General features: G+C 45.2%; 1 protein-coding gene across 7 annotated transcripts in view; it reads left to right on the top strand.

Annotated features, from left to right (window-relative positions):
- LOC124040436 (kinesin-like protein KIF16B) overlaps positions 1–14,983 on the top strand; it is a 58,023-nt gene that overhangs the window by 11,155 nt on the left and 31,885 nt on the right. For all 7 annotated transcript variants that reach the window (XM_046357633.1, XM_046357636.1, XM_046357635.1 and 4 more), the window contains 4 exons: positions 5–147; positions 665–815; positions 1,292–1,432; positions 1,708–1,883. In XM_046357633.1, the coding sequence (XP_046213589.1) occupies positions 5–147; positions 665–815; positions 1,292–1,432; positions 1,708–1,883 (611 nt within the window). The remainder of the gene's footprint in view (positions 1–4; positions 148–664; positions 816–1,291; positions 1,433–1,707; positions 1,884–14,983) is intronic.

The raw sequence follows: 14,983 nt of genomic DNA on the forward strand, positions 1-14,983 counted from the left end.
TCAGACCTGTCGACGCACCTGGTTCAGAACTACACTGATATTGAGGAGCTAATGCATGCTGCGAATGCCAAACTCATCACGGCGAACACAGGCATGAATGACGTTAGCAGCCGATCTCACTCCATCTTCACCGTCATCATCACACAGGTAAACACACACAAACTGCTGGTGACCAAGTCTTCACAATATCAATTTTTTTTGTTGTACTATAATATACCAATAAGCTACTATAATATACCAATAAGCTACTATTTTTATCCATAGGGACTTACAGTACATTTATTTATTTTGTGTTTTTCATTATGTGAGCCCACAACTTTACTTACGATCTGATCAACTGACTCACTCGGGACCACATCAAGTCTTCATGTCAGTCTTTACTGTGTGTGTGGGGTTTGTGTGTGTGTGTGGTTGACCTTCCTTGACTTAAAGTATCAAAGTATTTTCTTGCCTTAGGGTGCAACCAAAGACCAGCCCTCAAGTTTTTTGTCCAATACTATTATGTAGGATTGTTTTGCTTTGAGCCACTTCCAGCTATACATGTTAAGTTGCACAGTGTTGAGTGCTGATTTGTCCCTGTCTATCTCCCTCCTTTACTCAACATCAGGAGGGACAGATAACAGCATTGTGTCTGTGCCCCCCCCCCCCCCCCTTTGGTCTCCAGGTTCGTTTTAAAGCAGTGCTGCCATGTGAGACTGTGAGTAAGATCCACCTGGTAGACTTGGCAGGCAGTGAGAGGACTGGTGCCAGACTGAAGGAAGGAGCCAACATCAACAAGTCCCTGGTCACTCTGGGTAGTGTCATCTCTGCTCTGGGTAAATTATGCTTAGTACTACACACACACACGCACGCGTATGGACGAGCACATGAACAGATGGAAATGCAAGCACAGATGTGCCCACACACACACCACATGTCTAATGCCAACCATGACATGACAACTCAGGCTATTAGTAATACCAATTAAACTCTGCGCCAGGAATCGGTCTATCAAGCGGTAGCTACACTACTGGCGACCACACTACTAAGTATTCATGATTGTGTTCCTATCTGGCTTTGTGGCATGAAACATAAGTCCTCTCACGCTTTTGTAGTTGTTTTGGAAGATGTTATTGTGGAATTTTCCCAGTCCGTTTCAGTCAATTAGTGTTTCATGTTGTTCTCTCCGGGGGGGTGGTGTGTTTACTACTTTGTCTGTCTTGTCTCCTAGCTTAGTGTGTGGAGGGGTTACAAAATAATGTAAAAGCTGCTCTTCACCCCCTATAAAGTCTCTGTCTGTGTTCTCTCCTAGCTGATACATGTGTGACTGGAGAAGGGAGCTCCCACACAGGGAAGATGAAGAAGCAGCTGTTTATCCCCTACAGAGACTCTCTTCTTACCTGGCTCCTGATGAATAGCCTGGGGGGAAACTCCAAGACAATCATGATAGCAAGTACGGTTGATCAGTCGGTGGTATTCAGTCGGGGTTGTTAACAGAAAAAAATTGAAGTGTAATAGTAGTGTAACCTTTTTTGGTGGTGAATGTTCATAGTATTAATTTAACATTTTTGAGTCATTTATCAGACACTTATCCAGAGTGATTTACATTTGGTGCATTTTGTGTTGACTAGTCCCTTTTGGTATTGCTGTTTAGCTCAACTGCTGATTTGATTGGTCGCTCTTTTAGTGAGAGATCCACCTCCTGTTTGTGTCCATCTCTCTGTCCAGCCATTTCTCCTGCTGACGTGCACTACGGTGAGACACTGAGCACTTTGCGCTATGCTAACCGAGCTAAGAACATCGTTGACTGTGGGCTTGTTGACGAGGACAGTGGTGTTAAAGTCATCAGAGAACTGCAGGAGGAGATCGGTAGACTGAGAGGACTGATGGAGAATAACATCCAGGTCGGTGTTCTAATAGCCCAAAGGTCGTTAGTTTGATTCCCAGAGCTGACAAAGTGAAATAATCTCTGCTCTTGAGAAAGGCACTTAATTGCTCCAGGGTTGCCATTGATGATGGCCGGTGGGGGAACAGGATCACCAAGGGGGTGTTGGGATAAGCAACAAAAACAAACAAATTTCAAACCTACATTTGCCTTTTTTTTTTTACACCTACAAGTGTAATATGGCCCCTCTCCCCCCCTCGGGCTCCCCTTTTCTCCCCCCCCCCCCCCTCAGGCTCCCCCACACATTAAAGATGCATGCGTTCACTGTCGTACTATTGTAAGTGGCTTTTGGTAAACGTGTCTGCTTAGTGGAATATACAGATATCTGCCACAAAGGAAAGGGCATCATAAATTGTCTTCATAGGGTGTTGGGTCACCACCAGCCAGAACAGCTGCAATGCACCTTAGCATAGATTCTACAAGTGTCTGGTACTCTCTATTGGAGGGAGGTGACACTGGTCTTCCATGAGAACTGCTTTGCTTTATCTTGGCCAGGTCGCAGATGTAAATGAGAACTTGTTCTCAACTGGCCAACCTGGATAGATAAAGGTAAAAAAAAAAAAAATAAGTTCCATCATTTTGGTGTTTTGTGGACAGTGGTGTAAAACCGTTTGGGTTGAGATCTGGTGTCTGAGATGACCATGGTGTTGGCTTCTAATTTCTCAGAGTTAACTCCACGGACATTATGAAAGATCAACACAAGTTTATTCATCCCAGATGACCAATACAGTTGCATTTAAGTCAATACACGTTGTCATCCTATGGGGGTAAAGCTACAGTAGCCAAAACAATGGTCTGCCCAGAATTTTTATACATGACCCTAAGCATGATGGGGAAGTCGATTGATTAATTAACCCTGGAACCGCACCTGCTTTCAATACACTTTTCTTCTCTCATTTACTCAGGAGTTTCCTATGTTTTGTCACTTACCTGCATGTGTTTCTTTGCTCTTAGTAACGGTTGTGTTGGTAAATGTTTTGGGACTGGTCAGATCAGAGGACTGTGCTACAATGCAACATCAAGAAGTTAGCCAGCGAACTCTCCTAAACATCCTGAAATAACTTTTTCTTTTTTAAATGTAATATTGGGAATGGTCTAATTCAGGGTTGCTCAACCCTCTTTCTGGAGAGCTACGGTCCTGTGGGTTCAGTCCAACCCTCTTTCTGGAGAGCTACGGTCCTGTGGGTTCAGTCCAACCCTCTTTCTGGAGAGCTACGGTCCTGTGGGTTCAGTCCAACCCTCTTTCTGGAGAGTTACGGTCCTGTGGGTTCAGTCCAACCCTCTTTCTGGAGAGCTACGGTCCTGTGGGTTCAGTCCAAACCTCTTTCTGGAGAGCTACGGTCCTGTGGGTTCAGTCCAACCCTCTTCCTGGAGAGCTACGGTCCTGTGGGTTCAGTCCAACCCTCTTTCTGGAGAGCTACGGTCCTGTGGGTTCAGTCCAACCCTCTTTCTGGAGAGCTACGGTCCTGATGGTTTTCAATTCAACCCTAATTTAACACACCGGATTCTACTAATTAGCTGCTCAACAAGACCTTATCTAGCTGAATCAGTTCAACCCTTTAACACACCTGTTCTACTGAACCTACAGTAGATCTCCAGGAAGAGGGTTGGACTGAACCTACAGTAGATCTCCAGGAAGAGGGTTGGACTCAACCTACAGTAGATCTCCAGGAAGAGGGTTGGACTGACCTGGTATAATTGTAACAAACCTAGATGCTTTTCCTGTTATCTTTCTTAATAAACCAGAAAATCAAGTTATTTCTGATTTTATCAAAGTTAGCTGGCTAAATCATTGCTTCGTCCTCTCCAACACGTGTCAGGATGGACCAACAAGTGGGGGTATTATCTCAGTCATATTCCTCTCTTACTGGTATGGATATAAAACCTACGTACAACACTGGCTATAACTCACTCATCCATACCGCTAATCCGTAACAGAGGCTCTCCGCTAGCCAGTTGGTTTCTAGTAACTGGGGGTGTGTTTGAGTCCTGGGTAACTGGAATGTCAGTAACTTTGAAGTGTATGAAGTCACAGAAACCCTGCCTGAACTTTCTCATCTCTCTCACTTTCTCAGACACACACACACACACACCTCCCAGTAGATCAACCCAACAGATGGCTGTTTCAGTGTCAAGTCTGAGGTCTGAGCTTTGGGCTCCATCTGTCCCTCTATCCGGTTCAACAGATCCATCAGAAAGCCTCAGGAGGTTGACATGTATTAGTAGTGTTTATCTTTCCAGATAAACCCTATTCCCTTTATAGTGCACTACTTCATTCCCTTTTTTATAGTCCACTACCAGGGCCCAAAGGGGACGGTCTTTACTGCTGCTCACACCATTCTGTTGCGTAAACTCTTGTTTATGTGGCAGCCGAAAATAAGATGACAAAAAAATATCCAGGAACCAATTTGCTTTTGGTTCTGTCGACTCAGTAGCTCTGTAGTAAGTGTCCCTTTTATTCCCTTTATAGGGCACTACTCTTGACTAGGACCCATTGAGAATAGGTTGTCATTTATAGGGCACTACATTTGACTAGGACCCATAGAGAATAGACACTAGACCAGGACCCATAGAGAATAGGGTGTCATTTACCAGGACCCATAGAGAATAGGGTGTCGTTTTATAGGGCACTACTTTTGACCAGGACCCATAGAGAATAGGGTGTTGCTTTATAGGGCACTACTTTTGACCAGGACCCATAGAGAATAGGGTGTCGTTTTATAGGGCACTACTTTTGACCAGGGCCCATAGAGAATAGGGTGTCATTTTATAGGGCACTACTTTTGAGCAGGGCCCATCCCATAGAGAATAGGTTGTCAAGAATCTGATTAAACAGAATGATCATTACACAGGTGCGCCTTGTGCTGGGGACAATTAATAAAGAAAATGGACAAAATTGAACACTCTAAAATGTGCAGTTTTGTAATACAACACAATGCCACAGATGTCAAGTTATCAGTGAGCTTGTAATTGAGAAGCTTGACTGCAGATCTGGACATGAGAGCTGTTGCCAGAGAATTGAATGTTAATTTCTCTACCATAAACCAACTTTTTAGAGAATTTGGCCTTATGTCCAATCAGCCTCACAACCATAGCCCATGTGTAACCACGCTAACCCAGGACCTCCATATCTGGCTTCTAAGCCCTTTTGTTAGGGGAAAAACACACTTTGATTGGCTGGGCCTGGCTCCCCAGCGGGTCGGCCTGGCTCCCCATGTGTAACCACGCTAACCCAGGACCTCCATATCTGGCTTCTAAGCCCTTTTGTTAGGGGAAAAACACACTTTGATTGGCTGGGCCTGGCTCCCCAGGTCGGCCTGGCTCCCCATGGTAACCACGCTAACCCAGGACCTCCATATCTGGCTCCCCTTTTGTTAAAAACACACTTTGATTGGGTGAGCTCCTGCCCAGTCATGTGAAATCTGTAGATTAGGGCATCATTTATTTCAAATTTTATTGGTCACATATACACATGGTTAACAGATGTTAATGCGAGTGTAGCAAAATTCTTGTGTTTCTAGTTCTGCAGTAACATCTAACAATTCCCCAACAACTACCTAATACACACATCTAAATGGATGTAATAAGAGTATGTACATTTAAATATATGGATGAGTGATGGCCGTGTGGAAAGTAACAAATTGACTGGAAATCAGCAAAATCTTTGAAATTGTTGCTTGTTTTGTTTTTATATTTTTGTTCAGTATATAAATGAGTTGGTTGAGAATCCGTTTTTAATGGAGGATAAATCACCTGACACAGACTTTGGTGGAATAGTTTCTAGTTTTTCAGTGATCATTTATTTTGTTTTCAGCATCTTTGTTCTGCTGTGGACTGATTTTTGTGGTGATTTATGAATAGAATAATGTTGCTTGGAAATAAGAACCTAATTGTTTGGAAATGAAAGTTGATATATATATTATTTTGCCAAAAGGTAAACTTTATTATGAGTTTTCAGGACTGTATGACAATAGCTGCCAGGGCGACAGGTAGCCTAGTAGTTAGAGCGTTGGGCCAGAAGGTTGCTGGATCGAATCCCTGAGCTGACAAGGTAAAAAATCTGCCCCTGAACAAGACCGTTAACCCACTGTTCTCCGGTAGGCTGTCATTGTCAATAAGAAATTGTACTTAACTGACTTGCCTAGTTAAATAAAGGTTACCTACATTTTTTTAACAAGACACAAGTGCTCATCCATGTCCCCTTTTGCAATCTACCTATCAGCGCTCCGATTGGGTCTGTTGACTTACTCACGACGAGGACCAAGCAGGTGGTTTAGATGTGGTGAGTGTTAAGTTAGAGGTTGGCGTCATGGTTGCATTGTAACTTCCTTCAGTATTGGAAGACGTGCACACACACTGCAATACTTATAAATGGTTATATAGCAGTCTAATGTGGAGTTAGATGCAGGTTTTCCTACGTTCTAGTTACCGAAACAGTAACCAACATTTCTGATATTAGTGTGATTGGATGGAAAAGAACCATGCGGAAATTACATTTGGCATTTTCAGCAAACATTTGCACATAGTTTGCCTTCCCTAACTAACTCTTCCCTCTTTCCGTCCCATGTAACAGGTGCTTGTAGTTCCCATATCCTACCAGTGGGTGTCAGTGTTGCTCCGCTGAACCTCTGGCTCGGGCTCAGCCTCAGCGACAGTAGAAAAGGAGGGGGATAATAAAGGGAGAGTCAACCTGGCGTTGCTATTTAATTTTCCAGCTATTTAGATTAGAATGGCATCCTACTGGCATTAGAGCTGCTTAAATGGTCCTGAAGTCAACATCAGACACTGGGGAAGAGATGGAGGGGAGAGATGGAGAGAGAGCAGGGGAAACATCAGACATTCCTAATCACTTCCTCTTTCTCTCTGTCACTTTCTCCATCCCATATGGCTCCTCAGTGTGTAGAAGAGTTCTCCATCCCAGCCCAGAGTTTAGAGGGAGGACTGAGTGACCTCAGTTGTGGCATTGGCAACTGTCAAACAGGGTTAGTTTGGAATGTTAATGTTACCAAAATGCTGCACAGTGGTCACTTGACTAAGGTTGAAAAGTTTCATTACGTTTCAAAGTCTTTGTTAACGTTTGCAGCTGAACTGGACCCAGCCATCTGCTAGAACCCTATTCTGGATTATTGTAGGTGATTACCAGTCACTGCTGATAAGAGGTCTTGATTAGCTACATATGGATCTGTGTTTATTATGCTACCGTCTGTCCCTCATGTTCGTTAAGACAGCCATGTAGTAAATCTCAATGTTGAAGTCGTGATGCGGGGGACAATCTATACTGTTAAATATCTCTGCACTAATTGGCTGTACCACAACTCTAATCTAATCTAACTCTAATCACAACTCCAGTATTTTTCCTTCATAGCTTATTCTCCCATCTTTTAAAAAAAATAGGGAGCCAATTTGTTTTTCTGACTTTTTTTTTTATTTCTGTAGAAACTTGTTCTCTCATGGCTTGTCCTTATTCAGCAGACATATGGTGAGCAATAGTGTGATTTTTATCGCAATAAACTCTCACTATTGAATAGCAATGAAATATTGAATCGTGAGAATCTCAATACATATCGACACTTTTAAAGTAGCATGATAATATCTTATCGGGAAGTTCCTGGCAATTCCCAGCCCTATGTTTTGAAGGGTGAGTCTGTGCTTCTGAAATTGTAACTGGGCCCTTGGTCAAAAGTAGTGCACTATTAAGGGAATCAGAAAAAGACATGGTGTGTGTCTACAGACCAGCTGGGGGGACCTGAGGGGAATGGACAACACAATGAAGCCTGGCCATGTTCCTCGTTCAGATGGGAATCTGGATGCTCTCTGACACTCAGGCTAAAAGGCTACTGTTCTGGCAAACGGCTGGCGCACACTGATGGCGTAACTCTCTTAAGTGTATGATGAACGGCTTTATGGATTTGACATTTTTGTCTTCTGCTACATTTGCATTCTGTAAAAGATGACGAATGGGAGAGCCAGGCATGGAGCTAGGGATACTTTGATGAATGCAGGGGACATATTAGAGGTGTGTGTGTGTGTGTGTGTGTGTGTGTGTGTGTGTGAGAGATTACTAGACTGCATCTGTGTCAATTTAGAACGGAGAAAGGCACATCCATTCCTCCACTGTTTCACATTTCAGACGGCCTTATCAACAAATGCCGTTCACCTTTCTCCATCAAATGCATTTATATAGCCCTTCTTAGATCCAGCACTACCATTCCATCTCTGGAATCATTTAGTGCGATTGGATGGAAAAGAACCAGCAGCTAGCCAGTCAGATCGGAGAGATTTATTTGACAAACCACGACTGATGCTCTTAGCTGTGACCTTTTTGACATGTGGCATTCTAGTAAGGTGAGGCCAGAGGGCCAGAGTAAGGTGATGCCAGATGCCAGAGTAAGGTGATGCCAGAGTAATAATAATAATATAATAATAATATATGCCATTTAGCAGACGCTTTTATCCAAAGCGACTTACAGTCATGCCATTCTAGTAAGGAGTAAGGTGATGCCAGAGTAAGGTGATGCCAGAGTAAGGTGAGGTGTGATGCCAGAGTAATAATAATAATATAATAATAATATATGCCATTTAGCAGAGTAAGGTGAGGCCAGAGTAAGGTGATGCCAGAGTAAGGTGATGCCAGAGTAAGGTGATGCCAGAGTGAGGTGATGCCAGAGTAAGGTCCATCCTGAATGGTAGTGCAGAGAATTGCCAGGTACCTCACCATATGATATTATCACATTTACATTTAAGTCATTTAGCAGACGCTCTTATCCAGAACCATACGGGCTAGCTACCTCCTCATTATCAGTAGGTGTAGGTACATTTACATTACATTTAAGTCATTTAGCAGACGCTCTTATCCAGAGCGACTTACAAATTGGTGCATTCACCTTATGACATCCAGTGGAACAGCCACTTTACAATAGTGCATCTAAATCTTTTAAGGGAGGGGGGGTGAGAAGGATTACTTGATCCTATCCTAGGTATTCCTTAAAGAGGTGGGGTTTCAGGTGTCTCCGGAAGGTGGTGATTGACTCCGGTCCAGGGAGTTTGTTCCACCATTGGGGGCCAGAGGCCAGTTTTGACTGGGCTGAGTGGGAACTGTACTTCCTCAGTGGTGGGAGGCCAGAGGTGGAAGAATCCATCCTGAATGGGTGTAGGGCCTGATCAGAGCCTGGAGGTAATGAGGTGCCGTTCTCCTCACAGCTCCGTACCTCACCATATGATATTATCCTAATACTTAGATGCTGATACGATATTGCGATTGTCACGATTCTAAACTTGACAAAAAAAGAAATGTCCTCACTGTCAACTGTATTTATTTTCAGCCAACTTAACACGTGTAAATATTTGTATGTACATAACTGGATTCGATATCGGTCTCGGATGTGGCCACCAGCTGCATTAAGTACTGCAGTTCATCTCCTCAAGGACTACACCAGATTTGCCAGTTCTTGCTGTGAGATGTTACCCCACTCATCCATCAAGGCACCTGCAAGTTCCCGGATGTTTCTGGGGGGAATGGCCCTAGCCCTCACCCGCCGATCTAACAGGTCCCAGCCGTGCTCAATGGGATTGAGATCTGGGCTCTTCGCTGGCCATCGCAGAACACTGACATTCCTGTCTTATAGGAAATCACACACAGAACGAGCCGTATGGCTGGTGGCATTGTCATGCTGGAGGGTCATATCAGGATGAGCCTACAGGAAGGTTACCACATGAGGGAGGAGGATGTCTTCCCTGTAACGCACAGCTTTGAGATTGCCTGCAATGATTACAAGCCCAGGCCGATGATGCTGTGACACACCGCCCCAGACCATGACGGACCTTCCACCTCCAAATCGAACCCGCTCCAGAGTACAGGCCTCGGTGTAACACTCCTTCGACTATAAACACTCTCTTAGGTGTTTAGCGTAGCGCTGTCTTGGGTGTTTAGCGTAGCGCTGTCTTGGGTGTTTAGCGTAGCGCTGTCTTGGGTGTTTAGCGTAGCGCTGTCTTGGGCGTCTCAAAGTACAGATAATTGCAATGTATTGCCCTGGCCACATCTGCAGTCCTCATGCCTCCTTGCAGCATGTGTTTAGCGTGAGCAGCTGTCTTTATTTTTGTGTTTTTCAGAGTCAGTAGAAAAGCCTCTTTAGTCTTACGTTTTCATAATTGTGACCTTAATTGCCTCTCAAAGTACAGATAATTTCATTTTAATTTAATTGCCCTGGCCACATCTGCAGTCCTCATGCCTCCTTGCAGCATGCCTATGGCATGTTCACGCAGATGAGCAGGGAGCCTGGGCATCTTTATTTTTGTGTTTTTCAGAGTCAGTAGAAAAGCCTCTTAGTGTCTTACGTTTTCATAATTGTGACCTTAATTGCCTACAGTCTTAACGACCGTTCCACAGGTGTATGTTCATTTAATTTAATTATGGTTCCTTGAACACAATGGGGAAAGTGTTTAAACCTTTTACAATGAAGATCTGAAGTTATTTTGATTTATACCAATTATTTTTGAAAGACAGGGTCCTGAAAAGTGGACTTTTTTATTTTCGCTGAGTTTGTGTTTTGATATTGTGATTTTGAACTATTACTGAGCTACAGAGAAGAAGAGCATGAGAGAATGAGTTTTGCCCAGTCATGTAAATAAGTTTTGGCTCACGATTTAAAAAAATACGGAGAACAGGCTATAGGATGAGAAATTCCAGAATTTTGGCGCAGGTACAGACGAGGACCACTAGCTAATATTGACAGATTTAATATTTTATTTATTAATTGATACTTAAAGTCTGCACTTTTTGTAGGACAGATACTAGGTAACTGTGTGGACTTTTTCCCTCTAACGGCACTGTTAAGCACATTTCTAGCAGTTGCAGTGAATGAAGCCTGACATGAAGCCTGTGTTGCTGGGCAGTCCTCTGTCGCTCTCTTGTCCATGCTAGTTGTTCCCTATTCTTGGTGTGTGAAATATAGGGCTTTCTTCTGTTCATCAGAGCTGCTTCTCTTCTCCCTGGGAGGTAAGAGTCCCACTGCCTCGTCGTCCTTAGAGAAAGTCATAGCAGTGGAAACAGAATGTTAATATCCAGGAAGGGAGATTTACAATGCTAATGGCACCCAATTCCTGATGTTAGTGCACAACTAGAGAATATGGCACGACTTGTGACTTGTTGCCCTATTGGTCCTGGTCAAAAGCATTAAATAAGGAATCGGGTGCCATTTGGGAGGTTACTGATATTTGGTCCCAGGGCACGCCGGGAAAGGTCATTAAGTTGAGATGGGTTGAAGAGCAGCCTCTTAGAGAGGAGGGAGTGAAGAGTGATGGAGGAAGGTTAAGAGGGAAAGATACCAGAATGTTCTCTGCAGGGGCCCGGGGATGCTTTATCAACACACACACACACACACACGAGAAGATTACAGGATGTACCCACCCATTAGTTATGGAAATAGATTAATGCAAACCTGGGGTGTAATCATTAGTCCAAAGCATTTTGTGTTTTTTTTTTTTGCAACTGAATCCATTTTACTCCAAATGGCAAATGTTTTGCAACATAAATTTGAGTTTCTATTGAGTGATTTCGGTCAGTTCCCTCCGGGTTCTGTTTCTAGGGAATACAACATTGTAGTGCACTACTCTGGTCAAAAGTCGTGCGCTATATAGGTAATAGGGTGCCATTTGGGTTTCTCATGGACATAAGATGAATGCACTTGGCCCTCTAGATATGTTGAAATAATAAACTAAGTGTTTTATATTTTGGTTAGACTCAGGGCGGCGCGGCAGGGCAGCACGGCAGGGCAGCAGCGGCACGGCAGGGGGCAGGGCGGCAGCACGCACGGCAGGGCACGGCACGGCAGGGCGGCACGGCAGCACGGCACGGCAGGGCGGCAGGGCAGGGCGGGCAGGGCGGCACGGCAGGGCGGCACGGCACGGCAGAAAAGTGACTTTCTTTTAGTTGGATGAATCCCCATCTCACTTTCTTTTCTCTCGTGCCCTTTTTGACCAGGGTCCATAGGGTGTAATTTGGGACCCCCCCTCCCTCCCCCACAGTGTCTTCAGTCATCTCCACCTATTTCCTTTATGAATGGTTTCATGACCTTAGTATTCACCCTGTCAGCACTTATACCTTAATACTTCATTTGAGAGAACTTTTATATGAGAGCTGGAGCTCCGTTTCAAGTTGCTTCACTATGACTCCAGGCACTACTTTTCTTTCTTTTTGTCTCTCAATGGAAATCAATAAGCAATCAAGTTGCTAATGAGTTTGAGCCCTCATCTTCAAGTCCACAGTAAATCCCAGTAATATATTGTTCTATGAGCTTTATTTCAATGTCTTTGGACCCCCCCCCCAAAAAAAAACACCTGTTCGGTGTTGTATTGTTGCTGGGAGGGTTTTGATTTATTTTCTTCAGTGTGGGTGAGGTGGACAGATGGTTGAAGAGCTGGACCGGTGATTGGCGTTCCTACAGTAGTGTTGGCGTGTGATATGAGGAGGAATGTGAGTGACATTTTTAATTGGGAGCGTGTAGGCTACCCAATATGACATTTGATGTTCTGGAGAACCTCCATGTAGCTGTAAGCATGGAGATACAACGGTTTTTATCTCTGTTACTGGAACTGCGGAAGCCTGGGTACCAGTCTGTGCCATCATGACACTTATTGTCATGCAAACAAACAAGGAGTTGACATGATGGCAGATCTGGGACCAGGCTTCTTGGACTAAGTGATTACAAACCACATTTGGGACCAGGCTTCTTGGACTGAGTGATTACAAACCACATTTGGGACCAGGCTTCTTGGACTGAGTGATTACAAACCACATCTGGGACCAGGCTTCTTGGACTGAGTGATTACAAACCACATCTGGGACCAGGCTTCTTGGACTAAGTGATTACAAACCACATTTGGGACCAGGCTTCTTGGACTGAGTGATTACAAACCACATCTGGGACCAGGCTTCTTGGACTGAGTGATTACAAACCACATCTGGGACCAGGCTTCTTGGACTGAGTGATGCAGTTATTTTTAAGACGACTTGACTACTTACCATGACTTGATTCACTTCTATGACTCGTCATGAAAATCAATAAGAAGTCTAATGTCTGCTCTCAAACCTTCAAGCATTTTGTCACTCACAATTTATAAATCCCAATGTATAGATCTGTGAAAGGTGAACTAAATGTCAACGTCTTTGAAGAGATACCCCCCCCCCCCACACACACACACACACACACACATGTTACCACAGCACTGTTTCACTTGGAGATGGCCTCCTGTCCTGTCCTCCAGGAGTTTATATTGACGTGATGTAGTCTGCCCTCCTGTCCGGTCCTCCAGGAGTTTATATTGACGTGATGTAGTCTGGCCTCCTGTCCTGTCCTCCAGGAGTTTATATTGACGTGATGTAGTCTGGCCTCCTGTCCTGTCCTCCAGGAGTTTATATTGACGTGATGTAGTCTGGCCTCCTGTCCGGTCCTCCAGGAGTTTATATTGACGTGATGTAGTCTGGCCTCCTGTCCGGTCCTCCAGGAGTTTATATTGACGTGATGTAGTCTGGCCTCCTGTCCGGTCCTCCAGGAGTTTATATTGATGTAGTCTGGCCTCCTGTCCTGTCCTCCAGGAGTTTATATTGATGTAGTCTGGCCTCCTGTCCTGTCCTCCAGGAGTTTATATTGATGTAGTCTGGCCTCGTGTCCTGTCCTCCAGGAGTTTATATTGATGTAGTCTGGCCTCCTGTCCTGTCCTCCAGGAGTTTATATTGATGTAGTCTGGCCTCCTGTCCTGTCCTCCAGGAGTTTATATTGACGTGTTGTAGTCTGGCCTTCTGTCCTGTCCTCCAGGAGTTTATATTGACGTGTTGTAGTCTGGCCTCCTGTCCTCTACTTCACCTGCTCCCCCAGGTGGATAGACTCATCAGAGCCTCCTGTCCTCACCTGCTCTCCCAGGTGGATAGGGACTCATCAGAGCCTCCTGTCCTCTACTTCACCTGCTCTCCCAGGTGGATAGAGACTCATCAGAGCCTCCTGTCCTCTACTTCACCTGCTCTCCCAGGTGGATAGAGACTCATCAGAGCCTCCTGTCCTCTACTTCACCTGCTCTCCCAGGTGGATAGAGACTCATCAGAGCCTCCTGTCCTCTACTTCACCTGCTCTCCCAGGTGGATAGAGACTCATCAGAGCCTCCTGTCCTCTACTTCACCTGCTCTCCCAGGTGGATAGAGACTCATCAGAGCCTCCTGTCCTCTACTTCACCTGCTCTCCCAGGTGGATAGAGACTCATCAGAGCCTCCTGTCCTCTACTTCACCTGCTCTCCCAGGTGGATAGAGACTCATCAGAGCCTCCTGTCCTCTACTTCACCTGCTCTCCCAGGTGGATAGAGACTCATCAGAGCCTCCTGTCCTCTACTTCACCTGCTCTCCCAGGTGGATAGAGACTCATCAGAGCCTCCTGTCCTCTACTTCACCTGCTCTCCCAGGTGGATAGAGACTCATCAGAGCCTCCTGTCCTCTACTTCACCTGCTCTCCCAGGTGGATAGAGACTCATCAGAGCCTCCTGTCCTCTACTTCACCTGCTCTCCCAGGTGGATAGAGACTCGTCAGAGCCTCCTGTCCTCACCTGCTCTCCCAGGTGGATAGACTCATCAGAGCCTCCTGTCCTCTACTTCACATGCTCTCCCAGGTGGATAGACTCATCAGAGCCTCCTGTCCTCTACTTCACCTGCTCTCCCAGGTGGATAGAGACTCATCAGAGCCTCCTGTCCTCTACTTCACCTGCTCTCCCAGGTGGATAGAGACTCGTCAGAGCCTCCTGTCCTCACCTGCTCTCCCAGGTGGATAGACTCGTCAGAGCCTCCTGTCCTCACCTGCTCTCCCAGGTGGATAGACTCGTCAGAGCCTCCTGTCCTCACCTGCTCTCCCAGGTGGATAGAGACTCGTCAGAGCCTCCTGTCCTCACCTGCTCTCCCAGGTGGATAGAGACTCGTCAGAGCCCGCTCATGGACAGGTGGTGGGCTGGCTGACTTTGCAGTACAGTTATTTTATGTAGGGAAACAACAAGCTGATTTGAAGTAACTAACAAATGAGGTA

The sequence above is a fragment of the Oncorhynchus gorbuscha genome, linkage group LG07 (genome assembly GCF_021184085.1).
Source record: "Oncorhynchus gorbuscha isolate QuinsamMale2020 ecotype Even-year linkage group LG07, OgorEven_v1.0, whole genome shotgun sequence".
In the NCBI taxonomy this organism is placed as follows: domain Eukaryota; kingdom Metazoa; phylum Chordata; class Actinopteri; order Salmoniformes; family Salmonidae; genus Oncorhynchus; species Oncorhynchus gorbuscha.